Genomic DNA, 27,505 nt, shown 5'->3' with positions numbered 1-27,505 from the left:
TTAATGTGATGGTAAAAGATAAAAATTTTAAAGAACTACAGAGCATGTTAAAAAGTCACAATATGCGGTACTTTCATATTGTGATCAACTTTCCCACAAGGGTAGTAAACAACTGTCAATCGGCAATAGATAATTTTTTAACAAATGTCACAAATGTAAAGTTATATGTTTACGGTCTGATTACATTCTTATCAGACCACGATGGACAAGTATTAGAGCTTGACATTGCTGGTAGTAAACTAAAACCAAAGGATAAAGTCAAAACTAAATCTTGCCGAAATTACAGTTTGGAGAACATTTAGATGTTTAAATTTAAGTTGCAGAGTGAAAACTGGATGGATGTTTATATGGCCCCTACAGAATCCAAATATTCCATATTTAACAAGTTATTTCATCAATATTTTGTTGAGTGTTTTCCAGTAATAAATTTAAAAACTGGTAGCAATAAGAGAAAATGGATGAATTATGATTTAAAGCTAAAGAGGGATGTTATTGTTAATTTAAGTAAGGGAGCTAGATTATTAAAACAACCCACATCTAACGATCTTAATATCTTAAAGAAAAACTATAAATCAGAACTCTTAAATGCGAAAAAAGAGTATTACAACAACAAAATCAAGCAATCACCTAACATTTCAAAAACTGCTTGGTCAATAATAAACAAAGAAATTCATAATAGTAAAAAACAAAAAGATACTGAAGGCATTGTGTTGAAAAATGGTGAGAAGCTGATAAGCCGACCCGAAGAAGTAAGCAACTTCTTTAATTCATTTTTTGCGCATACAATGACCACAAAACTAGCTCAACCATCTTTCTCTACTCAAGATGACAACAATATAGATTTTTCATTGAATTCAAATTTTTATCTAAAACCCGTAACTGACACTGAAATAGTCTCAATTATCAAATCTTTTAAAAACAAAAAATCATCTGGTTATGATGGCTTATCAGTCACCATTCTACAGGAGATAAAAGATGAATTAAAGTTTATCCTGACACATCTTATAAATTCTTCATTTATCTCAGGCTATTTTCCAAAACAATTAAAAATTGCTAAGATCATACCAGTTCATAAAAAGAATTCTAAAAATGATGTTTCTAATTACCGACCAGTATCAGTTCTTCCCACAATTTCAAAAGTATATGAAAAAGCAGTTTACAACAGATTGATAGAATTTTTAAGCAGATCAGAGCAAATTGATAATGAACAGCATGGTTTCTGGGCTGGAAGATCAACAGTTACTGCAGCAATTAGTCTCATTGAAGCCATAATAGATTCTGTTGATAAAGGCTTAAATACTGCTGGAACATTTATGGACATGTCGCAGGCCTTTGACAATGTAGATCATATGGTATTCTACACAAGCTTAAGATAATGGGCATTAAGGGTGTTGCACATAAATGGTTCACTTCATATTTGGAGGATCGCTATCAATTTGTAGAACTCTCTTATTTATCAAAAAACAATTGGATACAGAAGACAAAATCAGATTTACTACAGACGTATCTAGGGGTCCCTCAGGGTTCTATTTTGGGCCCTATTTTATTTATATGCTACATTAAAAACCTCCCAAATGCATTGACTGAGTCAGCCAGTATATTAAGTATATATGCTGATGATATAAATCTTAAAACTTCGGGTAGTTCAATTACTGATATTAAAAATTCTACTGAATTGGAGCTCAAAAATATTGAACAATTCTTAACAAACAACAATTTAACACTTAATACAAACAAGACAAATTTTGTTCTCTTTCATACAAATAAGATAAAAAAAGATCAAACCCCTAAAATTAATCTAAATAATAAGCCAATCAATCAAGTGAAATCAACTAAATTTTTAGGCTTGATAATTGATGAACATCTAATTTGGAATGAACATATTACATATTTGGTTGGTAAAATTAATTCAGGCTTGTTTGTTTTGAGATCAATGGCTTATCTCTGTAATAAAGCTGTGTTAAAATTGATATACCACTCGCTTATAGAATGTCATATTGGCTACGGAATCGAAATTTATGGTGGGACAGCACAAAAAAATTTGAAAAAGGTTTTAAAACTGCAAAAACAGGCCATTAGAGTTATTGAAAAATTTAAGAATAAGAAGTCTGTGAAAAAGTACTTTAAAGAAATGAAAATTTTTACAGTGTACGGTTTGTATATTTTTAAAACTATTCGGCATGTGTATAAAGATAAAAACACTGAAGTATCCCATAAATACAATGCAAGGTGGAAAAATCTTACTGTAAAAAGTCATCATCGTCTGAAACTTTCAAAAATGAAGCCTTCGTATATTGGCAATTTATTCATAAGAAGTTTGCCTGCCTTACTAAAAAAATATCAAAACAAACCCAATGTTTTGAAAAAGCTAAAATCATTCTTAATTAATCTGGCTCCCTATAGTATAGATGAGTTTATAAATCAAAAATGAATTAGCTGTCCATTCTAAAATAATTGTCAAATTTATGGTTAAGCCATTTAGATTAAGTTTTATAACTAATGTTGTATGCTTTGACACTATTCATGTATGTAAAATGTATAAAGTGAATAAAGATAATTTGATTTGATTTGATTTGATTAGGTAGTCATAGATCAAGCGAACAGTTAGCACTAACTTTGGTGTGGTGTGCAAAATAACTTCTTTTATGATGTCGCAGTTATATTTTGACACAGAGGGTTTTATTATGGCTTCTAAAGAAATGCCTTCTATCGTCAGAAGATTATGCCAAATGAGGGACGAAGAGGGCAGCTTGGGAGGACAATAATTATCATCGGATGCACCCAGTATAGTTTTCCTACCACACTACAGCAACAACATCTTCAACATCCATCTTGACACTGAAGCTTGGTTGGTATACATTCCTTGTTGTGGTCTGGTCATGGTCGGGTCGTGCTCTGGCCACATGGTGAACAACAGCAACCGGTCGGGTTGTCTTGGCCCTTATCTCCTTGCAGGATGAAATTCCGTCTCTAACTTATAAGGAAATTTCCTATAACAGTCTATATTTATTCTATTTGTCTATGATAAAAGTGACAAAACATTGAAATAAAATAGCGTTCCGAGAGGCTAGCATACCAAAACAAATCACGTCATTTTCAACTTAAAGTGGGATGCTAGCGTCACAGATCGTAGCTTAGGATTTTGATTTTCAATCTTGCTCTCACATTGGTTGTCTCTGACATACTGACCAACATTAGTACACTATTATTGTTGATCATATTAACAATAGTTCTAGAATCACTTAAGCTAAATTTTCTTCTTCCAAAATAATATTTTTATTTCATGCCACCTATATTTTTTCAACTTCATGATTTATAATCTGCCATTCACTTATATATATATATATTTTAACGAAGTGATCAAGCTATACATAGAATTGTGCCATTTTTTCCGCAGTACTTTTCCCTCAACACTTTTCTCTCAGCACTTTTCCCTCAGCACTATTCCCCCAGTACTTTTCCCTCTCTCCGGTAACTCTCCGGGATAAGCGTGTTGAGCCCCTAGTACTATTCCCTTTCCCCTAGTGCATGGGCGTGTTGAGCCCGCACTGGCTGGACGGGCGTGTTGAGCCCCCAGCGCTCCTTCTTTACCTTTCCATCCAGTACAGGACGGGCGTGTTGAGCCCCCAGTACTTTTTCCTTTCTCCGGTACAGGACGGGCGTGCTGAGCCCCCAGTACTTTTCCCTCTCTCCGGTACGGGATGGGCGTGTTGAGCCTCCAGTACTATTCCCTTTCCCCTAGTGCATGGGCGTGTTGAGCCCGCACTAGCTGGACGGGCGTGTTGAGCCCCCAGTACTTTTTCCTTTCTCCGGTACAGGACGGGCGTGCTGAGCCCCCAGTACTTTTCCCTCTCTCCGGTACGGGATGGGCATGTTGAGCCCCAGTACTATTCCCTTTCCCCTAGTGCATGGGCGTGTTGAGCCCGCACTGGCTGGACGGGCGTGTTGAGCCCCCAGTACTTTTCCCTCTCTCCGGTACGGGATGGGCGTGTTGAGGCCCTGTACTATTCCCTTTCCCCTAGTGCATGGGCGTGTTGAGCCCGCACTGGCTGGACGGGCGTGTTGAGCCCCCAGCACTCCTTCTATACCTTTCCCTCCGGTACAGGACGGGCGTGTTGAGCCCCCAGTACTATTCCCTTTCCCCTAGTGCATGGGCGTGCTGAGCCCGCACTGGCTGGACGGCCGTGTTGAGCCCCCAGTACGTATCCTCTCCCCGGTACAGGATGGGCGTGTTGAGCCCCCAGTACTTTTTCCTTTCTCCGGTACAGGACGGGCGTGCTGAGCCCCCAGTACGTATCCTCTCCCCGGTACGGAATGGGCGTGTTGAGCCCCCAGTACCTTAGTGCACGGGTGTGTTGAGCCCGCACTGGTTGGACGGGCGTGTTGAGCCCCCAGCCATCCTTTGAATCTTCCCCTTCCACTCCGTACAATAGTGGACGGTATTTAATAGGAGATTCTGTTTCAGGCTGGGCAGTTGGAGCCAGACAGTCGTCAAGAACGGTCAGCAGGAGACAGCGCCGCTTGCTACAGGTCTACACCACTATTTGAAGGCTGGGCAGTTGGAGCCAGACAGCCGACGAGAGGTGTCAGCAAGAGACAGCGCCGCAGAATCGACATCACGGTTAGAAGGCTGGGCAGTTGGAGCCAGACAGCCGACGCAAGGTGACAGCAACGATAGGTTGCTCTCTGGGGAGTACGCCGTTGGGACGGCATTCCAGAGGATCGCAAGGACCAGTACGACGGTGAACACTGGTCGATAAATTGATGGTTGTCTTTGAAATACAAGGCCTATTATGTTTTAAAGAAATTGATGTAAATATTGTAAATAGCGCAAAATAAATGAGATCCGTTTGTAACAGTCTGAGTTGTCACTAACCTAGGAAATACCCGATAGGAAAAAGCCAGAAATATTTTGTAGGAGAGTGAAAGGGACTTTTCTCCTTTTTAAAAGGGAAAACTTCCTTACAATATACAGAGTGAGTTTCTACTGACGCCCATAACTTCGCCAGTGGATTCTACTGATCAAAATGAACAAAAAAGTTGCAATAAACCCTAGTCCGATTCCAAACCGTTTGGTCGTAATTGAGAATTTTGTGTTTTAGCGAATTTCCCTATAGGGAAGTAGCTATTACCGTAGGTGGCACGGTAAGACCTAGACCCGGGACCAATTTACTTTTTCATTTTGATGTCTCCAGAGGCCAAAAACACCATTCGTTCAAATTTTTATATATGTATATATATATATATATAGACATATATATATATATATACGTCCGTGAACGCGATAACTTGAGTAATTTTTGTCCGATTTTGATGAAATTTGGTTTAAAGGTGTAAAGCGGGATAAACTTGAATGAGTTCGCGAACCAGCACGATTGGACCATGGGAACGGGGCTTTACGGGGGGTTTTATGGGGTAAAAATTGGTTTTTCTCACTTTTTACCCTTAAAACAAAAAATTTCCCGATTTATCTTTAGACCTTTTTAAAGAGCTTAAAAAAACAAATAATTTGGTATATAAAAGTATTTTTGTTCAATTATTAGTAACGGAGAAAATTTAAAAAAATGTAAATTTAAAATTTTCCATGTTATTCTTATGGAGAGTATTGTCAAATGTTGTAGTTTGCTTGTTTATCGATATATTTTGATCAAACTTGGCAAATTTATTTATTTTGTACTAAGCTATCAATATTTTACTCAAAAACACACTTTTATTAGTTTCCTTGTAGCAGCAAACCTAGGTACTCGTTAAACCTAATGTTATTAAAATATATTTAACTGAAAATCAATTTAGACAAATGGAAATTCGCTTAGTCGGCAGGTTTGCTGCGGCGGGGGTATTTAAAAAATATTGGACTTTCTATCACTATTTACTTTATAAAAATAAAACCAATTACTCTAGCGATTTATATAAAAAATAATTCGAAAGGGCATTAAATTAGCTACAAAACCAAGGTTACATGAAAAAATATTTCATTACATACATCGGTTCCTAGCCGAATTAAAGTAAAAAATATCGTATAATAGTTATTTTGTTTAAGTTTTAAGACCCCTTTTTCTTACTTTATTCTGGTGCCACGCAATGTCCAACTAAATAAAAAACTTTCTCATTTAATAAGCTTTTAATTGATATGCAATTTTAAATTGTTGTTGGTAGAATTTACAGAAAAACTACCATCAAACTAAAAGTAAAACACGGTTTACCGATTTGGTTTTAGCAAGGTAACAAAACTAACTAATATTAAACTCACTGATTTACACATGTCTTGGTTCGAATCGTACTGGTTCAAATCAGCTGATTCAATTGTTATGATTTGTAAACAAGTCTAAAGTATATAACATTATTTGGTTTCCTAGTCAGATTAAAACGCTTGTTTGTTATTTTTCACGTTATGGATCCTTTCACAATTTCAAAATATGCTGATATGCATTATGTTTATGGTTTTTGTTCCGGAAATGCATCTGAAAGTGTTCGCGAGTACATTCGAGGCTTTCCAGACAGAAGGATTCCTGATCGAAAAACATTTATTCGCGTCCACCAGTAAGTTACCAGTGTTAGCGTGAAAATGGAAAGTTTCCCACCAACGGCCGCTTAGTTGGAAACTTTATGCAAGATGTCGGATTGGAAGGGATGTTGGGAGATTGGAAGAAGTCTTAGAACGGGTAAGCGAAGATCCAAGGATAAGTACGAGGACATTAGCCTGTGAGTTTTGGGGTATCTCAAACATTTGTGTCAAAACTACGAAAAGAGGGGTTGCACTTCATTTCACGCGTGTCCAGAAACTCGAGCCGAGAGATCCACCTCAGAGGCTCCAGTTTTGTCAGTGGATCCGGCAACATGACCGCAGGGATTTCCTGAAAACAATTTTATGGACTGATGAATGTTCGTTTACGAGAGATGGAGAGTCTTTAATTTCCATAATGAGCATCACTATGCTGACGATAATCCGCACCTCGTTCGTGAATCTAGGAGTCAGTAACAATTCAAGGTAAATGTGTGGGCTGGACTGATAGGAAATCGAGTGATTGGACCATATCTTGACCTTCCTCAACACTGAATGGAGTTGACTACTTACAGTTCCTAACTGAAATTCTACCAGAACTCCTGGAGGACATTCCATTGAATTTGCGTGATCGCATTGTGTACCAAGCTGATGGCGCACCCTCGCACTTCAATCTCAATGTACGTGACTATTTAACAGGGTGTCTAGTAGTCGGGAAAATCGGGAAAGTCGGGAATTAGTATTGAATTCCAAAGTGGTCTTGAAAAGTCGGGATTTAGTCTTAAATTTAATTTCAAAGTCGGGAATTTTCATGATTTTGCCGCGATCGTCGTCTTGCGTTTACGTAACCGCGAAAGCCAATGATGATGTCTACACAGCCTCGGGAAATGTTCACGATTTTGCCGCGATAGTGGACGACGACGATGACGTTTCCGAAACCGCGGGAGACGACGATGACGTTTCCGAAACCGCGGGAGACGACGATGACGTTTCCGAAACCGCGGGAGATGACGATGACGTTTTCTAAACCGCGGGAGACGACGATGACCTTTCCGTGACCGCTGGGGAAGACGATAACGTTACCGTGACCGCGGGAGACGACGATAACGTTTCCGTACCCACGAGAGACGACGATGACGTTTCTGTGACAGCGGGAGACGACGATGACGTTTCCGTGGCCGCGGGAGACGACGATGACGTTTCCGTGACCGCAGGAGATGACGACGACGTTTCCGTGGCCGCGGGAGATGACGTTGATGTTTACACGGGCGAGGGAAATGTTCTCACGATTTTGCCACGATCGCGGAGGACATGAAATATTTTTCATGTAACCTTGGTTTTGTAGCAAATTTAATGCCCTTTTGAATTATTTTTGATATAAATCGCTAGAGTAATTGGTTTTATTTTTATAAAGTAAATAGTGACAGAAAGTCCAATATTTTTAGAAAACACAAAATTCTCAATTACGACCAAACGGTTCGGAATCGGACTAGGGTTTACAACAACTTTTTTGTTCATTTTGATCAGTAGAATCCACTGGCGAAGTTATGGGCGTCAGTAGAAACTCACCCTGTATATATGTATATGTATATATATATATATATATATATATATATATATATATATATGTATATATATATATATGGGCAGAAGTTTTTTTTTCAACTTGTAATTCAGAGAAGCATTTTGTCCCTAGAAAGTTTTAAGTCCAATTGTACTACAGTAGTTATTTTATTGTCTTCTAAGATCCAATTTTGTTTGCATTTATTTTCAGTTACTGTAATTTTGGGAAACGAGATGTCAAAAAATGCTTCAAATAAATGTGTTATAAAATTCATGGTATTTTCTTTCAAACATTGTCCCAAATTTAAGTTTTCAATGTTTTTTTTTAATAAATGATCTCACTGAGTTGACAAAATGTGTAGTAACTACAACAAACTCAAGCTACACCAAGGCAAAGAGAAAAAAAAACTTATACAAAGACAACCAGATAGTTATTCTATGAACAGAAATCAAATAGTGTATAGAATATCAAATAGAGTCATAGACCTACTCACTTATGTTTTCTGTATTTTTCTTTAGAGCCAGACTTCTCCAGTTTGGATCTGTAAAAAAAACAAACGGTATCAGCAATCTGACAGTTACTTTCTCCCATTAGCTTGTCAAAAACCTTTATCATGGGTAAGTGATGAGAGTAACTATGATATTTAATAGGTAAAATCACTAAAGTTCCATTTACTTTAGAGCTATAATTTTTACAGGAATGGGGGGGTTGCACTATTTTTTTTAATTTACAGTATAAGGACCATAGTAGACAAATTTCATTCAAAATCGGTTTTTTTAATAATCTTTTCGGTTTTTTCATGGGTTTTTATGGGAAAATAGCATAACTTACAACCAAGCAGCAACATACATCTGTGTTACACAATGAGAACTGTCAAAGTAGGATTGTTACTAGTTTTTTTTTATTTAATAAATAATTTGTAGGCCTACTCTGTAAATATGCCGTTTTTTTAGGGTTTAATTTATTAACTTATTGACCTTTTTTCCATAATATTTATAAAAAAATTTTGTGTTTTCCCCAAAAATAATGCCTGAGAAACGGAGTTGCCTGTTAGTAGTACTTTTAGTGGATTACTGATCAAGTCAATAACTTGGACAGTAGGAAATCTACAAATAAAATTACAGTCTTGTCTGTACATTGCGTAGAATCCTGCCGTTTTAGGTTATTTTGACTTTTCATAGCCTAAGAAAGTCTAAACGAGTCATCTCAATTTTTGTCTGTCTGTCTGTCTCTTTGTCATTCTGTCTGTAACGCCAAATTGTCAATCTACTACGAGAAAACTAGAGTACCGATCAATATTCAAACCATTTTTCTGTATTCACTGGATTGGTAAGAGTGTCTTTGGATATTAAAATATGGCCTAACTACTTTGAAATAAAATAACAAACCAACAAAATCCCAATTTTGTGTGATTTTTGTCAAGTTTTCTCCCAATGTTTACCGTCATTTATTAACGAACAGCTGTTTGGATTAAGATTCTCACTTATAGCTGTCACTGATATGATTACATTAAATGTCGTTTACAAATACTGCAACATTTCCAATCGCATTTTGTAAGCAAATCAAAAACCATTCATTGAACCAAGTGAGATAGGTACCTTAAGCGACCTTTTGACTTACACAACGGGTTTAATTGATCTCATTACAATGTGTATGATTTAATACTCAGCATAAGAATTCCTACAGAGTCTTCGGGGCCTGATAAATATGTATAAACGAAGAATTTGGCGTAAAAAGGTTAAATAGATTTAAATTACTAAGTAGCCTACTCTGCGTTGTTCAAATTCTGTTTACAAGTTTGGGGAGTGTGGGAACTGTTTATGAGGATTAGATTAAGGTATCTGTAATCTTAAAATGCAATGGGAAGGGAGGGAAACAGGTCTCCGACATACGAAGTGGTAAAGGAAGTAGTTAAGGCGAGTGGCCTGAGTGTAGTAACTGTTTATGACGATTAGATTAAGGTATCTCCAATCCTAAAGTGCTATGGGAAGGGAGGAACAGGTCCGCGACGTAGGAAGTGGTGAAGGAAGTAGTAAAGGCGAGCCGGAGTGTGGGAACTGTTCATGACGATTAGATTAAGGTATCTGCAATCTTAAAATGCACTGGGAAGGGAGGGAAACAGGTCCGCAACATAGGAAGTGGTGAAGGAAGTAGTAAAAGTGAGTTGTCCGGAGTGTATGAACTGTTTACGACGATTAGATTAAGGTATCTGCAATCCTAAAATGCTATGGTAAGGGAGGGAAACTGGTCCGCGACTTAGGAAGTGGTGAAGTGGACAGACATCGTTCTGTCCTAATGTGGTTTTATGTCAAATGCTCGTTCATTTTCAAGATGAGCTCGTTCGCATGGCTCAATCGACAATCACGTCCTGGTTGAAGTTTGTTCGCTACGCTAACTCTCCTCTAGGTTGAAGTTCGTTCGCTACGCTCACTCACCTTTTGGTTGCAAATTAGCTGTTAGTCATAAATTTAGGGGTTGGTATCAGTGGCTTTGCTCTCATAGCGTGATTTTCTGCACATATCTTGCAATTTTCTACGAGTTCTTTGATTTGTTGAGAAAGACGAGGCCACCACACAGTCAATTTTGCAAAAGATCTACATTTTGTTATGCCTTGATGTCCTTCATGAATACTTCTTATTACATTAGCTCTTAGGGAATTTGGTATTATAATACGACTTCCAAAGAGAAGTATACCATTTTGCTCACTTATATCTTCTCTATGATACCAGTAGGGCAATACATCCTCTGGAATCTTAGATTTTTCTGGCCAACCTTTCACACAATACTGTGACACATGTTACAAAGTTTCATCTTTCATAGTTTCTTGATTTATTTCTTGCAACCTTTCATCCGGAACTGATGGTAAAGTAGTGTCAATATTTTGTATGTATGCAAGGATTTCCTCTGTAAGTTCCCATTCCTCTTCAGAGTTCTCTGTGTCTCGAGACAGTGCATTAGCCAAAATCAATTGTTTACCGGGCGTGTAGGTAATATCATATGTATATCTCATCAGTCGGAGTCGTATTCTCTGAAGCCTGGGAGTAATACTGTCCAAGTCTTTTATCTTGAATATGGAGAGCAAGGGCTTATGGTCTGTCTCAATATGCAATTGCAACCCTAAAATGAGGTGTTCAAATTGTTCACACCCCCTTGCAATCGCTAGAGCTTCTTTTTGTATTTGAGCCCAATTACGTTCGGCTGATGACAAACTTCTCGAAGCATATGCCACAGGACGTTTAGTTCCATCTTCTTGAAGCTGAAGTAGTGCAACTCCAATACCGTATGACGAGGAATCCGCTGAGAGGAAGGTTTCTTTAGACATGCTGTATAAAGCGAGACACGGTTCAGACATCAATGACAGTTTAATCTTTTCCAAAGCTTGGTCTTGATCAGGCCCCCAAACAAATTCTGTATTTCTTTGCAGTTAAGCATGTAGAGGATGAACTATGGTCGACAAATTATGAATAAACTTGGCTACGTAATTGACAACACCTAGAGTTCTTCTTAGTTCTTTAACATTAGTTGGCGTCTTGAGTTTTTGGATAGCCTCAACACGAGAGGGATCTGGCTTAATACCATTTTTAGTTACAAGGTGGCCTAGTAAACTGATACTGTCATGCCGGAACACACATTTTGATCTATTACATCTATTACACAAAACACTATGTAAAATTTTGTCATGTTCTTCCACATCTTTCCTGTTTATAGTTATGTCATCGAAATGGCAAACAACACCTTGAAGGCCTTCGAGTGATTCAGACATCTGACGCTGGAATACTTCTGAACCAGTGGAAATCTCGAAAGGAAGTTTTAAAAATCTGAACCTTCCAAAAGGTGTGATGAAAGTAGTAAAATATGAAGCTTCTTCTTTTATGGGTATTTGCCAATAACCCGAGTTAGCATCTAGTTTCAAGAACACATTAGCACCATCTAATTGTCCCAGAGTGTAGTCTACAGAGGGCACAGGATATAGTTCTCGTTTAACACTCTCATTAAGTTTAGTAAAATCTACGCAAAGTCTTATTGAATTGTCCTTTTTAGGGACAATGACAAGAGGTGAACACCAGTCAGTCGGAGTGTCTACTCTCACGATAACACCTTTATCCAACATTGCATCCAGTTATTTTTTTACAGCATCTTTATAGGGTAGGGGAACACGCCTTGGAACTTTGAGAGGGTACGGTTCAGCGTTTGGCTTTAATTTTATATTATAATGAGCTTGTGTATCACCAAGACCGCTGAAAAGTTTAAGGTATGATGTAAAGGGATCAAATGAGCCAGTTGAGTTGACTCGAAACATCCTTTTAACTAGACCCAATTTTTCACTAACTTCATTGCTCAAAAGGGTTCTATCAGCACCAGATATTACATAAAACTGAGACTTTCAATATTGATTCTTGTACTGGATTGTACCCTTAAATACGCCTAAGATATTAAGGGCAGATCCGTTAGGCCCAATTAAAACTTTGTTACTTGAATTTAGTGGGTACATAAATAATTTCAACTTATAAAGTAATTGGGGCAAGACACAAACGTCAGCTCCAGTGTCTATCTTAGCTTGAATATATACTCCATTTAGTTTAACTTCAGCAGACCATTTTGCTTTAGGATTCTTTTGAGGATTAATAGACCCCACAAATTTGTCACGATTACAACTTCATCTTGAAGAGGATTTGAATTTATTTCCTTGACATTTTTGAACTGGCAACATTTAGCAAAATGGCCCTTCCTGTTACAGTTTCGACAGAAAATATTCCGGGCAGGACATTTAGGTCGTTTGTGTTGAGCGTTACCACACCACTGGCATTGATTGTAGTAATTGGTACCAGACGCATTGGAATCAACTGGAAGAATTAAGTGTTAGATCTGCATTTATTTGTAGTTTTTCAGATAAACTTTTGTCTCTAATCGCCACAACAAGTTGATCTCGTATAGCCTCATCTTTATAAGAAGCAGGAAAATCGCATCTAGAAGCCATCTCATGAAGATCATGAATCAAACTCTTAACACGCTATTCCTCATGTTGAACCCTAGTATGAAACATGTACCTCTCAAAGATTACATTTTTAGAAGGAGCGAAATATGTATCAATTTTTTTATAAACAGTTTTGAAACTTTTACTTTCCTCAGATGTCAAATTAAATGATTCAAATATACTTTTGGCCTTTTCACCCATCATATATAGTAAGGTGTTTACCTGATATAGTTCGTCTTCATTGGTGAGCCCAGATATAGCATGAAAGCGCAAGAAACGGGTTTTCCATTTAGACTAGTTTTCTCCTTTAAAATCAAAATGTTCTGATGAAGGAACACTAAAACCTTTCATCTTTATGTACTGTATTGCTAAAACAATAAAAAACCCGCTGCCACCATGTAGTGTTATCGTAAGTTAAATTAAAATATAGTTTTAATAAGACAAATATTTTATTAGGTAGCTTTTTCAATAAATCAAGATTCAGAATGTTTACCAACAAAAACTAAACAAATAATATTCTAACACCATATGTTTTCAAACACATATGAATAAAAACACAAAGTCCTCGAGAAGTTGATCCGTTCCCGACTGAATTCAGCCGTGGTTGCTGAGGGGGACCTGTCCCCTCGCCAGTATGGATTCAGGATGGGGCGATCTACGGTTGACGCTGTTGAGGAGGTGAAGAAAGCCGTGATGAGAGCTGAGGATTTTAACCACTACTCTCGTAGGGTTGTGCTGCTCGTAACACTCGATGTGCGAAACGCATTTAATTCTGCGAGTTGGTGCAATATGCTAGATGCTCTGGAGAACACCTCCCACTTTCCGGCATTCCTCATGCGTTTCATAGAGGATTATCTCCGGTTCCGCCTCCTCATGTATGACACTACAGAGGGCCCACGGAAATGCCTGAGGAATCTGTTTTGGTTGGGTACACAGACGACGTTGCAGTTTTGATAGCTGCACGTTGCGTTGAGCTGGCTCAGCTAAAGCTGAACAGAGTTATGCGTACAATAAACGCATGGATGGCAGACCACGGTCTCACACTTGCTTTGAGCGAAACTGAGATCGTGATATTAACAAAAAAACGGATTGACACCATCTCCACCACACACCATCGGCTCACATTGACACCATCGGGTTGAGGGTAGGGGCCGTCGAAGTCCAGACCGTTCTTTCTGCCAAGTACCTTGGGGTTATGGTGGTCAGCAAGCTTAGCTGGCGGGATCAGATTTTCCGTACGGCGGACAAGACCGCTAGGGTCGTCTCCTCTCTTAGCCGGTTGATGGCCAATGTCGGAGGGCCTCGGTCCAGCTGTAGAAGGCTGTTAATGTCTTCTGTCCAGTCCGTACTCTTGTACGGTGCTGAGGTGTGGGCAGACGCTCTCAATAAGGAGGTATATAGGATGCGGCTCGCCCGATTGTTTGTGCAGCGTCAGGCAGCACTAAGAGCTGCATTCGCCTACTGAACAGTGTCCGAACCAGCCGTCCTGGTGGTTGCTGGTGTCATCCCCTTCAAACTTTTGGCGGCGGAGAGAAAGGGTGTTTAAATAAATGCATTCTAAAATTCATCATATTATATTTCAACAGATGACATATTTTAAAAAATTACACTGTGTTGCTGAAACGTGTAGGCCTAGTAGCTACAACAAACTCAAGCTACATAAAGGGAAAAAAGCAAAAAAAAAATGTGTTACACAAAGACGGCCAGATAGTTATTTTTTGTATTATATTATATGAACAGAAATCAAATCTATATATATAAAATCCAATGTAATCTTTCAGGCATTATTAAGCATTATTCAAGGATGGTTTGTGTGAAGTTTGGTGCAGATCCGACAAAAGGGCTCCGCCTCCGTGGCTCTGGAGTTTTCCATGTTAACCTTATGAGTGCTCATATTTAAATGGAATTAAAGAATCTTTACAGCTGGTTCAACTAAACAATTTGATTCTGTGATGTACAATATCATTAAAATTAATAGGTTTACCAACAGGGGAAGCACTATTATTTTTTTAAATTTATGACAACAGCTAATTTGCAACCAAAAGGTGAGTGAGCGTAGCGAACAAACTTCAACCAGGACGTGATTGAGCCATGCGAACGAGCTCATCTTGAAAATGAACGAGCATTTGACATAAAACCAAATTAGGACAGGACGAAGTCTGTCTGGGGTAAGTAATCCACATTACTTAATAAATAGCTTATTCCCTATATGGTAAATTCGCTAAAAAGCATCAACAAAAAAATTTAATGTCCAGTTTGGCTGCTAGAGTAGCCGTTGGGCCAAGGTGGGCATTATTTGACTTAATAGGATAAATACAGTAATACTGACTACAGGATAAAAACAGGTCCACGACGTAGGAAGTGGCGTAGGAAGTAGTAACGTTTAGCATCGCAGAGTGTGGGAACCGTTTGTAGCAGTTAGATTAATGTATCTGTAATACCTAAATGCTATGAGAAGGGAAGAAAACAGGTCCATGACGTAGGAAATAGTGTAGGAAGTAGTAAAGGCTGGCATCGTAGAGTGGGGGAATCATTTCCCCCGAGCAAAGCTCGGTCCCAAAGTACTTGTTAAAATAATCACAGTAAGTCTATTTCTTTCAATGGACTTTTTTTTATTTGATCAAGATGGATTACTGAAGGTGTTGGATTGGTGCATAAAATAATCAACAAGTGATGTGAACTTTTCATCTCTATACATGGTAATGTATGTGCACCTAGAGGGTAAAGAAAACAGTTCAGGCCTGTACAGTAAAATAAGAGTTAGTGAGAAAGTTTACAATGAAATAGGCATTACAAACTTAACATCTGATGAATGGGATAGCTTATTAAAAATATTTACATATAACTAACGAGCATAACTGGCTGAAGACTGCATTTGTGACTTATATATATGTAACCCAGATAATGGATCCAGATTTTTAATATCAGCAATTTGTTGGAGAGGATGGTCATACTGAGATTGGTGTCCGAGCAATTTTAAGTCATTGGAGCCAGCGTGCACTAGCCCGAAACATGACCCTGACCATAACTCCCACTTGGTCGGTTACGGCCAATTTTACAATAGGCGTTAATGGAACAGTGCGGGCCCTCGTCGTTCAAGCAAACTCAGAGGACTTTGGAAAGACCCGACTCATCAGCTGTTGCGGCCAAAAATATTGAACACATTGTAATGGCGTGACACTGCCTCCATCTTTTCTCCAACCCAACCAGTAGCGCCGTAGGTGGTCATAGATCAAGCGAACAGTTAGCACTACCTTTGGTGTGGTGTGCAAAATAACTTCTTTTATGATGTCGCAGTTATATTTTGACACAGAGGGTTTTATTATGGCTTCTAAAGAAATGCCTTCTATCGTCAGAAGATTGTGCCAAATGAGGGACGAAGAGGGCAGCTTGGGAGGACAATAATTATCATCAGATGCACCCAGTATAGTTTTCCTACCACACTACAGCAACAACATCTTCAACATCCATCTTGACACTGAAGCTTGGTTGGTATACATTCCTTGTTGTGGTCTGGTCATGGTCGGGTCGTGCTCTGGCCACATGGTGAACAACAGCAACCGGTCGGGTTGTCTTGGCCCTTATCTCCTTGCAGGATGAAATTCCGTCTCTAACTTATAAGGAAATTTCCTTTAACAGTCTATATTTATTCTATTTGTCTATGTATTTGTCTATGATAAAAGTGACAAAACATTGAAATAAAATAGCGTTCCGAGAGGCTAGCATACCAACACAAGTCAAAGTCACGTCATTATCAGCTTGCAGTGGGATGCTAGCGTCACGGATCGTAGCTTAGGATTTTGATTTTCAATCTTGCTCTCACATTGGTTGTCTCTGACATACTGACCAACATTAGTACAATATTATTGTTGATCATATAAACAATAGTTCTAGAATGACATAAGCTAAAATTTTCTTCTTCCAAAATAATTTTTTTATTTTATGTTCCCTTTCTTTTCCCAACTTCAGGATTTATAATCTGCCATTAACTTTATATATATATATACATATATTGGAAGAAGTTTTTTTTCAACTTGTAATTCAGAGAAGCATTTTATCCCTAGAAAGTTTTAAGTCCAATTGTACTACAGTAGTTCTTTTTTTGTCTTCTAAGATCCAATTTTGTTTGCATTTATTTTCAGTTACTGTAATTTTGGGAAACGAGATGTCAAAAAATGCTTCAATAAATGTGTTATAAAATTCATGGTATTTTCTTTCAAAAGGAGCCATATAAACATTCTCCCAAATTTAAGTTGTCAATGGTTTTTTAATAGATGATCTCACTGAGTTGACAAAATGTGTAGTAACTACAACGAACTCAAGCTACACCAAGGCAAAGAGAAAAAAAAAACTTATACAAAGACGACCAGATAGTTATTCTATGAACAGAAATCAAATAGTGTATAGAATATCAAATAGAGTCATAGACCAACTCACTTATGTTTTCTGTATTTTTCTTTAGAACCAGACTTTTCATCCATTTTGGATCTGTAAAATACAAAAATAAACGGTATCAGCAATCTGACAGTTACTTTCTTCCATTAGCTTGTCAACAACCTTTATCCTGGGTAAGTGATGAGAGTACCTATGATATTTAATATGTAGAATCACTAAAGTTCCATTTACTTTTGAACCATAATTTTTACAGGAATGGGGGGGGGGTTGCACTATTTTTTTAGAATTACAGTATAAGGACCATAATAGACAAATTTCATTAAAAACCGGTTTTTTTAAATAATTCTTTTCTGTTTCTTTCATGGTTTTTTATGGGAAAATAGCATAACTTACAACCAAGCAGCAACATAAATCTGTGTTACAGGATGAGAACTGTCAAAGTCGGATTGTTACTAGTTTTATTTTTTAATAAATAATTTGTAGGCCTACTGTGTAAATATGCCGTTTTTAAGGGTTTAATTCATTAACTAATTGACCTTCTTTTTTCATAACATTTATAAAAAATGTTGTGTTTTTCCCAAAAATAATGCCTGAGAAGTGGAGTTGCCTGTTAGTAGTACTTGTAGTAGATTACTGATCAAGTCAATAACTTGGACATATGGAAATCTATAAATAAAATTACAGGTTTGTCTGTACATTGCGTAGAATCCTGCAGTTTTAGGTTATTTTTACTTTGCATAGCCTAAGAAAGTCTAAACGAGTCATCTCAATTTTTGTCTGTCTGTCTGTCTCTTTGTCATTCTGTCTGTAACGCCAAATTGTCAATCTACTACGAGAAAACTAGAGTACCGATCAATATTGAAGTAAAAGTAACAAAACTTTGAAGTGAAATAACAAACCATTAAAAACCCAATTTTGTGCAATTTTTTTCAAGTTTTCTCCCAATGTTTACTGTAATTTATTAAAAAACAGCTGTTTGGATTAAGATTATCACTTATAGTTGTCACTGATATGATTACATTAAATGTCGTTTACAAATACTGCAACATTTCCAATCACATTTTGTAAGCAAGTCGAAAACCATTCATTTAACCAAGTGAGATACCTTAAGCAGCGACCTTTTGACTTACACAACGGGTCTAATTGATTGCAATTACAATGTGTAGTATGATTTAATACTCAGGATAAAAATCCCTACAGAGTCTTCGGGGCCTGACAAATATGTATAAACGAAGAATTTAGCGTGATAAGGTTAAATAAATTCAAATTACTAAGTAGCCTCCTCTGCGTTGTTCAAATTCTGTTTACAAGTTTGGGGAGTGTGGGAACTGTTTATGAGGATTAGATTAAGGTATCTGTGATCTTAAAATGCAATGGGAAGGGAGGGGAACAGGTCTCCGACGTAGGAAGTGGTAAAGGAAGTGGTAAAGGCGAGTGGCCTGAGTGTAGTAACTGTTTATGACGATTAGATTTAGGTATCTCCAATCCTAAAATGCTATGGGAAGGGAGGAAAACAGGTCCGCGACGTAGGAATTGGTGAAGGAAGTAGTAAAGGCGAGCCGGAGTATGGGAACTGCTCATGACGATTAGATTAAGGTATCTGCAATCTTAAAATGCACTGGGAAGGGAGGGAAACAGGTCTGCGATGTAGGAAGTGGTGAAGGAAGTAGTAAAAGTGAGTAGTCCGGAGTGTGGGAACTGCATACGACGATTAGATTAAGGTATCTGCAATCCTAAAATGCTATGGGAAGGTAGGGAAACTGGTCCGCCACTTAGGAAGTGGTGAAGGAAGTAGTAAAGGTGAGCTGTCCGGAGTGTAGGAACTGTTTATGACGATTAGATAAGGTATCTGCTATCATAAAATGCTAAGGTGTTGTAACTTCTTTAACCCATTGGCGCCGACTTACGAGCGTTACTCGTACGGCCGCTGCAGGCCTAGAGGCTGACTTAAGAGTGCCACTCGTTCGCTAGTTTCTAGCGCTGCCTGTCATCGTAGTTCCACAAAAATCCGATAGATAGGAGTCAAATGCACTTCTGTAGATATCTGTGAATACCGCTGACTGTTTGTCCCAATAAAAGGAATTTCATTCCTGTTAGAAAGACGCACATTTTTCGCTGTTGTGAACGGTGGTCGTTGCTAAATCGTAACAAAGTAAAATCATTTTGTATAGTACTTTAAGGATTTGAATGCTAAACTATAATAAACTATATTGTTTTTACTTGTTGGCAACACTGTTTACCACTGAAATAAATGTCAGCTGTCAGCATAGTTTCCATTTCATGAAGTAACATAGCGTGGATGATCTTCAGTGTTATTGTTTGTTGTGATCGTGTAACTAAATGTCACTTAGTAGTGTTTTACTAAACGTTTTATGATTGATAGCCATATCGTCGATAAATTGAGAAGTGTTTTGTGATGGAAAACCTCCGTAGTTCTGAGGTGGATAGACTACTACTTGAAAGTGGGAGTGAGGATGAGTATGACGACGAATTAGAAGTAGTAGGCCTACATGACCAACACCAAAATCAGTGGAATGACAATTTGGTTTTAGCCGGTCTTAGTTCCGAAGAATTAGACCGCCTACGTGAAGTTGATGTGCTCGATTTTGATGCTACAAACTTTGAAAGTATTTCAATCGAAAGTGAAAATAGTGCGAGAAATGGGAATACTCTACTACACGCAAATACCGATACAAGCGATCAAGATATCGACGAAGTTGAAGAGAACCCTTTTGAGAATTATGTCCCAGATTATGAAGCAGTAAGTTGTAATGAAATCACAAATGATATCGAAATTGGTCAGGGTGATCATGCTTTACATCATTGTTTAGTAGATGAAGTTACTACTGAAAATAGTAAAAACAAACATAATGAAATTGTACCTATACAACCTATTGAAAAAAAGCAGGGCGGACTCTCAAGTGGTTTTAGCTCAACTAATGTTACTTTTTACTGATCCTAGTACTTCTCAAAAAGAAAAACGTGCATATCTAACAAAAAACGGAATAGGCCTACCAGTAATAAAAATGTTTCAAAAAAACAAAAAACAAACAGTGGGCAAAATACAATTGCCAGTTCCAGGCAAACCAAAAGCAAACCAAACAAGAAAAACAACAAGACTAAAAAATTCATTGATAGTGATTGGCCTTGGTTGGATGAAGATAACAAGCCTAAAGACATACCCTTTACCGCATTTCCAGGCATCAACGAACCATATTTACGGCGCCTAGGCGATAATCCTACAGAGTTGCATACACTCATGCAGATACTTGGGGAAGAGTTTTGGCAGATGATGTGTGTCGAAACAAATGATTATGCGGAGAAGCAAATCAGCAATGAGAGGAGAACAAAGCTGAAAAGTGACGTCAAATGGCATAAAGTAACTCCAGATGAACTAAAAGCATATTTCGCTTTGTACATAAATATGGGCCAAATAAAAAAACTCAGTCTAAACATGTATTGGTCACATAGAAAAATTTTAGAGACTGCTATTTTCAGCCAAACAATGACCTTCGAGAGGTTTACCGCCATCTCCAGATTTATCCATTTTTATGACGAGGAGGTTGAACAAGATAATGACGACAAGTTTGAAGAAAATCAGACCGGTTATTCGTTATTTGGAGACTAAATTTCTTCAAATGTATGAGCCTGAAAAAGACCTTGCACTTGATGAGACTCTGCTCAAAATGCGGGCACGACTTGGAATCATTCAATTCAACCCAAAGAAAAGGGCACGTTTTGGTGTTAAAATTTACAAGGTTTGCGAGTCGTCCTCAGTATATTGTAGTAGGTTCAAAATTTATGTAGGGGCAGATAAGGTTGATGAGCTCTTAGCAAGTGAATCCGTGGTCCTAGATCTCTTGGAGCCCTTCTTTCACAAAGGTTATATTGTTTACCTGGACAATTGGTATACATCTCCTTTATTGTACACTAAACTTCTTGACAATGAGACTTATGCAGTTGGAACAGCATTGCCAGCAAGAAAATGTATGCCACGGGTATTTTGCTACTAACCTGGAATTAGGAGAGGCTATCAGACGTTCTGGGAGAGGAGTTTTGGCAGTGAAATGGAAGGACAGAAAAGATGTTCACATGCTCTCCACACTACATGAAAGAATAGACAAACAGATTTCTAAAGTAGTTAGACTGGGAAATTCTGATGTAGATGTGATAAAACCAAAGTGCGTGATCGACTATAATCATGGTATGCTTGGAGTCGACAGGCAAGACCAAGTCCTCTCTTCGTTCCCCATCATGCGTAGGTCAATAAAGGCATACAAGAAGATTTTTTCCTACTTGATAGATATGGCAATTTTTAATGCCTTTTGCCTTCACAGGAAAATAACCAAAAAGCAAATGCATTTCACCGAGTTTCGCCTCAATGTTGTTGAGCAATTGCTTCAAGCGGTATCATTACCTGACCGCACCTCGCCAGGACGTGCCCCTCTCACGGACAACCCCCTTAGATTGCAAGCGAAGAACTGGGGACATTTTCTAATCCCAATTCCACCAACAGCATAACCAACAACCTGCATACACTCAAATGATGACGATTATTCAAGTGGCGACTCTTCTGATTACGGAGTGCACAAAATTGATTCGATCTACCAGAACTTTGATGTCGTAGATTTATTTGAAGTTGGATATGATTCAGACAAGTACATTGTTTCTGTCAGTATAAATGGAAGATCACAATGTTTTGAAGTTGACAGTGGGGAAAAATTTTCTCTCCTTGCGAAGAATGACTTTGAACGTCTACAGCTGAACGTACCAGTAGAACCATCAAGGCTAGCCTTCCGTTCATACTCTGGATACATAATCAAGCCAGAGAGAAAGGTATCAGTTTCTGTCTCATACAAGGGTAAACAGTTCAAAGGTGACCTTCACATTGTCCCTTCAGGTCATGACACGCTTCTAGGGCGACAATGGATCCGAGGACTGGGTATTGATTGAGCTGTGTGAAATTGACACTGAAATGAACCGACCAGCTACTACCCTTCAATTACAACCAGTAAATTCAGTTGAGGAACTGTTTGAAAAATTTGCGCCAATTTTTAGCCAAAAATTGGATGCGTTCCATACTTTACAGTATCATTACATCTTCGATCAGGAGCAAAGCCTATTTTCAATCGTGAACGGAACGTACCTCATGCTCTTATTGATCAGATCAACAAGGAACTGGATTTACTTGAAAATGAAGGAATCATTTCGCCTGTTACGTCAAGTGATTGGGGGCCCCACTAGTCGTGATTCCTAAGGCAGATGGAAGTGTTCGTCTTTGTGTCGACTACAAATGTGGTGTGAATGAACGAATAGTCCAGGCAAACCATCCTATTCGAAAAATTGACGATGTACTTCATAGTTTGAGAGGATCTCGTTATTTTTGTAAACTTGATCTGTACAAAGCTTATCTGCACCTCAAGGTTGACGAAGAGTCCAGTATTATCCAGACAATGTCAACACACCGTGGAACATATCGTGTCAATCGTCTAAGCTTCGGAATAAAGACAGCACCTTCTGAGTTCAACCGAATTCTTACACAAATTTTGAAGGGATTGCCTAAAACCGAGGCCTACTTTGATGACATAATTTGCCATGGTTCAACAATGGATGAGAGCAAAAGAAATCTACAGGCCTGTCTTCAACGGCTCTCAGATTTTGACTTACACATAAACAAACAGAAGTGTTCCTATTTTCAAGAACAAATAGAATATCTAAATCTCCTACCAAAGTTCAAGCTGTTAAAGAAATGTAACGTCCATCAAAAGTTGAATAATTACGACGATTCTTAGGAATGGCTTCTTACTACTCTCGTTTCTTTCCAGATGCTTTAACTGTCACTTTTCCTTTACGACGTTTGCTACGCAAAAATAAGATATGGGAATGGACACCAAAATGTGAAAAGGCTTTTCAACTAGACAACTAATCAAAACTGAGCTCTGCAGTAACAGGATACTATTACCTTTCGATCCAAAACTACCATTAGTCCTCACCACAGACGCTTCACCTACTGGACTAGCTGCAGTTCTTAGCCACTTAATAGATGGAACTGAGAGACCAATTGCTTACGCCTCACGTTCACTCACTGATGCCGAATGTAACTATAGTCAACTAGACCAGGAAGCATTGGCCATAGTTTTTGGTGTCTCCCACTTCTATTATTACTTATTTGGGACTCAATTTCAACTTGTAACAGATAATCAGCCCATATCTAGGATCTTCAGGCATGACAAGGCTCTACCACAAATGACTTCAGCTCGTTTACTCAGATATGCATCATATCTGTCAGGTTTCAATTACAAGTTGTGTTCAAAAAGGGCATGGAAAATAAAAACGTGGATTGTCTTTCAAGAGCTCCTCTTACACAGACTCACTTTACTAAAGACAAGAAAATTGGAAAAGAGGTACATCAAATCTGCAGCCAAGCCATTTTTCAAATTTCAAGCCATGAAATCACAGCTGAAAGTATCAAGAATGAGACAGCCAAAGATCCAGTGCTCTCTAAGATTTTGAAAGACCTACTCACCAATTCACTTGATTCTGACTTTACTTTGGTCGAAAACATTATTTTCCGGGGAGAAAGAGTGTACATTCCATCACTACTTAGAAACAAAATTCTAAATGAACTTCACGAGAACTTCATGAAGTCATCTTGGAATCACAAAAATGAAACAGCTAGCACGAGCACGGCGCTATGTTTACTGGCCAAATATTGACAAGGACATTGAGCATCTTGTGAAAGGATGTGAAAATTGTGCACTAACACGGTCAAATCCGCCCAAAGCTCCTAATCACCCGTGGGAAATCCCAAAAGAGAACTGGGAAAGAATACACATTGACTACGCAGGACCGTTTCAAGGCTTCAACTTCCTCGTGTGTATTGATGCTAGATCAAAATGGGCGGAGATAAAAGTAATCAAAGATGCACCATCCAGCTCCAATACCATACATCTACTTGAACAGATTTTTGCTACACACGGCTACCCGAATGTCATGGTATCTGACAACGCCTCAATTTTTCAAAGTGATACATTCCAAGTTTATTGCAAATTACATGGCATTTTCCAGAAATTCATATCTCCAGGACACCCAGCAACAAACGGCTTAGCAGAACGCTCTGTTCAAACATTGAAGAACCGCCTGAAGTCCACAGCTTCGGAAAACATACCAATGGCAATAAAGGTCCAGAAGATCTTAATGCGGTATCGGGCAACTCCTCTAGCATGTGGCAAATCACCGGCTGAACTTTATCTCCACAGGAAGTTGAGAATACAAATGGATGCCATTTTTCCTCACGTACAAAAAGCTTCAACTAGAAACACTCCTTCTGCACGTTCATTCAATGAGGGGGAGAGAGTTCAGGTTCGTCTCTTCATAAACAACAAGAATGTTTGGGAGTTTGGAGGGGTAAATAAAAAGTTGGGAACTCGACACTATCTAGTTTCCCTTGACAAGTCAGGCCGCCTTGTAAAACGACACATTGATCAATTGCGGTCTACTTTGATACCAAAACCAAAAATTGTAAGTGTGGGACCAATCCACATATTTGATGTTCCACGGGCTTCTAAACACAGCACTAAAGAAAATACTAAGGCTGTTACTCGTTCTAATCCTGTTAAGTCCTAATCATATGAAATAGAATTTGTGTTGAGTTAACATGCATGCCTTTATTAATTATTTGATAATTAATTATAGTCACTTTATAAGGGATGGGAGGAAAACAGGTCAGCGAAGTAGGAAGTGGTGAAGGAAGTAGTAAAGGCGAGCAGTCTAGAATGTGGGGACTGTTTATGACGATTAGATTAAGGTGTCTGCAATCTTAAAATGCTATGGTAAGGGAGGAAAACCGGTCCACGACTGAGGAAGTGGTGATGGAAATAGTCAATGCAAGCTGTCCGGGGTGTGGGAACTGTTAATGACGATTAGATTAAGGTATCTACAATCCTAAAATGCTATGGGAAAGGAGAGAAACAGGTCCGTGATGTAAGAAGTGGAGAAGGAAGTAGTAAAGGCGAGCAGTCTGGAGTCTGGGAACTGTTTATGAGGATTAGATTAGGTATCTGCAATCTAAAAATGCAATGGGAAGGGGTGGAAACAGGTCCGCGACGTAGGAAGAGGTGGAGGAAGTAGTAAAGGCGAGCAGTGTGGAGTGAGGGAACTGGAAACCGTTTGTAACAGTTAGATTTATGTATCTGCAATACCGAAATGCTATGAGAAGGGATGAAAACATGTCCACGACATAGGAAATGGTAAAAGCTAGCAGTGCGGAGTGTGGGAAATATTTGGGGCAATTAGATTAATGTATTTAAAATACTAAAATGCTATGGGAAGAGATGAAAACAAGTCCATGACGTACAAAGCAGTAAAGTTTACTATCACAGAGTGTGGGAACCGTTTGTGGCAGTTAGATTAATGTATCTGTAATACTTAAATGCTATGAGAAGGGAAGGAAACAGGTCCATGACGTAGGAAATGGTGAAGGAAGTAATAAAGGCTGGCATCGCAGAGTGGGGGAACCGTTTGTGGCAGTTAGATTAATGTATCTGTAATACTTAAATGCTATGAGAAGGGAAGGAAACAGGTCAATGACGTAAGAAATGGCGAAGGAAGTAGTAAGGCTAGCAGTGCAGAGTGTGGGAACTGTCTGTGGCAATTACATTAATGTATCTACATTCTGCAATCCTGAAATGCTATGGGAAGGGAAGAGAGGGAAACAGGTCCACTACGTAGGGAGTGGTGAAGGAAGTAGTAGGGGCGAGCATTGTGGAGTTTGGGAATGGATTAATGTATCTGCAATACTAAGACTGCTTTCAGAGTAAACTAATGATTTTCCCCGAGCAAAGCTCGGTCCCCTGATACTGATATTTAATAGGTAAAATCACTAAAGTTACATTTACTTTTGAACCGTAATTTTTACAGGAATGGAGAGGTTGCACTATTTTATTTATTTTATTGAACTATGAATACACTAAACTCAATGAATACATTGCAAAATTGATATAAACCTACATGTTATTATATTTTTAAAATTATATTTTTGGTACTATATTAAAATTGTAGATATTTATTTATGAGTTACCTAATAACTTTTCATACAGCAGATCTATAAAACAAAATTATTCTCTTCCCATTGTGAAGCACAGGTATGGTGGCAAATTTGTGCTAAAACGTATATCTATATCTTATCTATATATAAAGCAAACAAGGATTTATGCTTTTGAGAAAACCATAAGCCTCACACCTATCAACTACATACTTGAATGAAAGGTCTTGATGTGAAACTAAACCGAAAGATCAGTTTTTCGATGAATCCTCTCCTAAGGGCACAAACCTGGTTGGGAACTGACTGTGTTTTAGGCACTTTCACATGTTCCGAGCCAGTATGTCCCAGAATCACTGCCTTCCTACTCTCTCACTATTAGGGCAAAAAGTTAGGGCACAATTTTGCAGCAGAGCAGGGTTTTTGTTCGTTCAAAGTTTTAAGACACATTGTAGTAGTTATTATTTTTTTTCAGGCCTCTAAGGTCCAATTCTGTTTGTGTTTCTTTTCAGTTACTGTAATTATGGGAAACGAGATGTTGAAAAAGTATTTAAATAAATGCATTATAAAATTCATCATATTTTATTTCAACAGATGACATATTTTAAATGATGACACAGTGTTGACGAAACGTGTCGGCCTAGTAACTACATAAAGTAAAAAAAAGCAAAAAAAAAGTTACACAAAAACTGCCAGATAGTTATTATATGAACAGAAACCAAATACCTAATACCTAAGTCATAGACCTACTCACTTATGTTTTCTGTATTTTTCTTTAGAACCAGACTTCTCCAATTTAGATCTGTAAAAATAAAAATAAATCCACATTACTTAATAAATAGCTTATTCCCTATATACGAAATTCGATAAAAAGCATTAACAAAAAAATTAAATGCCCAGTTTGGCTGCTAGAGTAGCCGTTGGGCCAAGGTGGGCATTATTTGACTTAATATGATAAATACAGTAATACTGACTACAGGATAAAAACAGGTCCAGGACGTAGGAAGTGGCGTAGGAAGTAGTAACGTT

General features: G+C 38.2%; 1 protein-coding gene across 14 annotated transcripts in view; it reads right to left on the bottom strand.

The window, feature by feature from the left end:
• The window catches only part of LOC128994679 (coiled-coil domain-containing protein 186-like), a 152,877-nt gene that overhangs the window by 32,174 nt on the left and 93,198 nt on the right, over positions 1-27,505 (bottom strand). For 4 of the 14 annotated variants that reach the window (XM_054419437.1, XM_054419749.1, XM_054419978.1 and 1 more), the window contains 3 exons: positions 27,231-27,278; positions 17,479-17,529; positions 8,560-8,607 (listed from right to left, as the gene is read on the bottom strand). In XM_054419437.1, the coding sequence (XP_054275412.1) occupies positions 8,560-8,607; positions 17,479-17,529; positions 27,231-27,278 (147 nt within the window). The remainder of the gene's footprint in view (positions 1-8,559; positions 8,608-17,478; positions 17,530-27,230; positions 27,279-27,505) is intronic. The other 10 variants (XM_054419899.1, XM_054420132.1, XM_054420438.1 and 7 more) reach the window with 6 other exon arrangements.

This window comes from Macrosteles quadrilineatus, unplaced genomic scaffold (genome assembly GCF_028750875.1).
Source record: "Macrosteles quadrilineatus isolate MER2022 unplaced genomic scaffold, UCM_ALF_1.0 Scaffold_1__1_contigs__length_201487025, whole genome shotgun sequence".
Classification (NCBI taxonomy): domain Eukaryota; kingdom Metazoa; phylum Arthropoda; class Insecta; order Hemiptera; family Cicadellidae; genus Macrosteles; species Macrosteles quadrilineatus.
The sequence above is the reverse complement of the archived record's forward strand: the minus strand, read 5'-3'. Positions and strand labels throughout refer to the sequence as shown.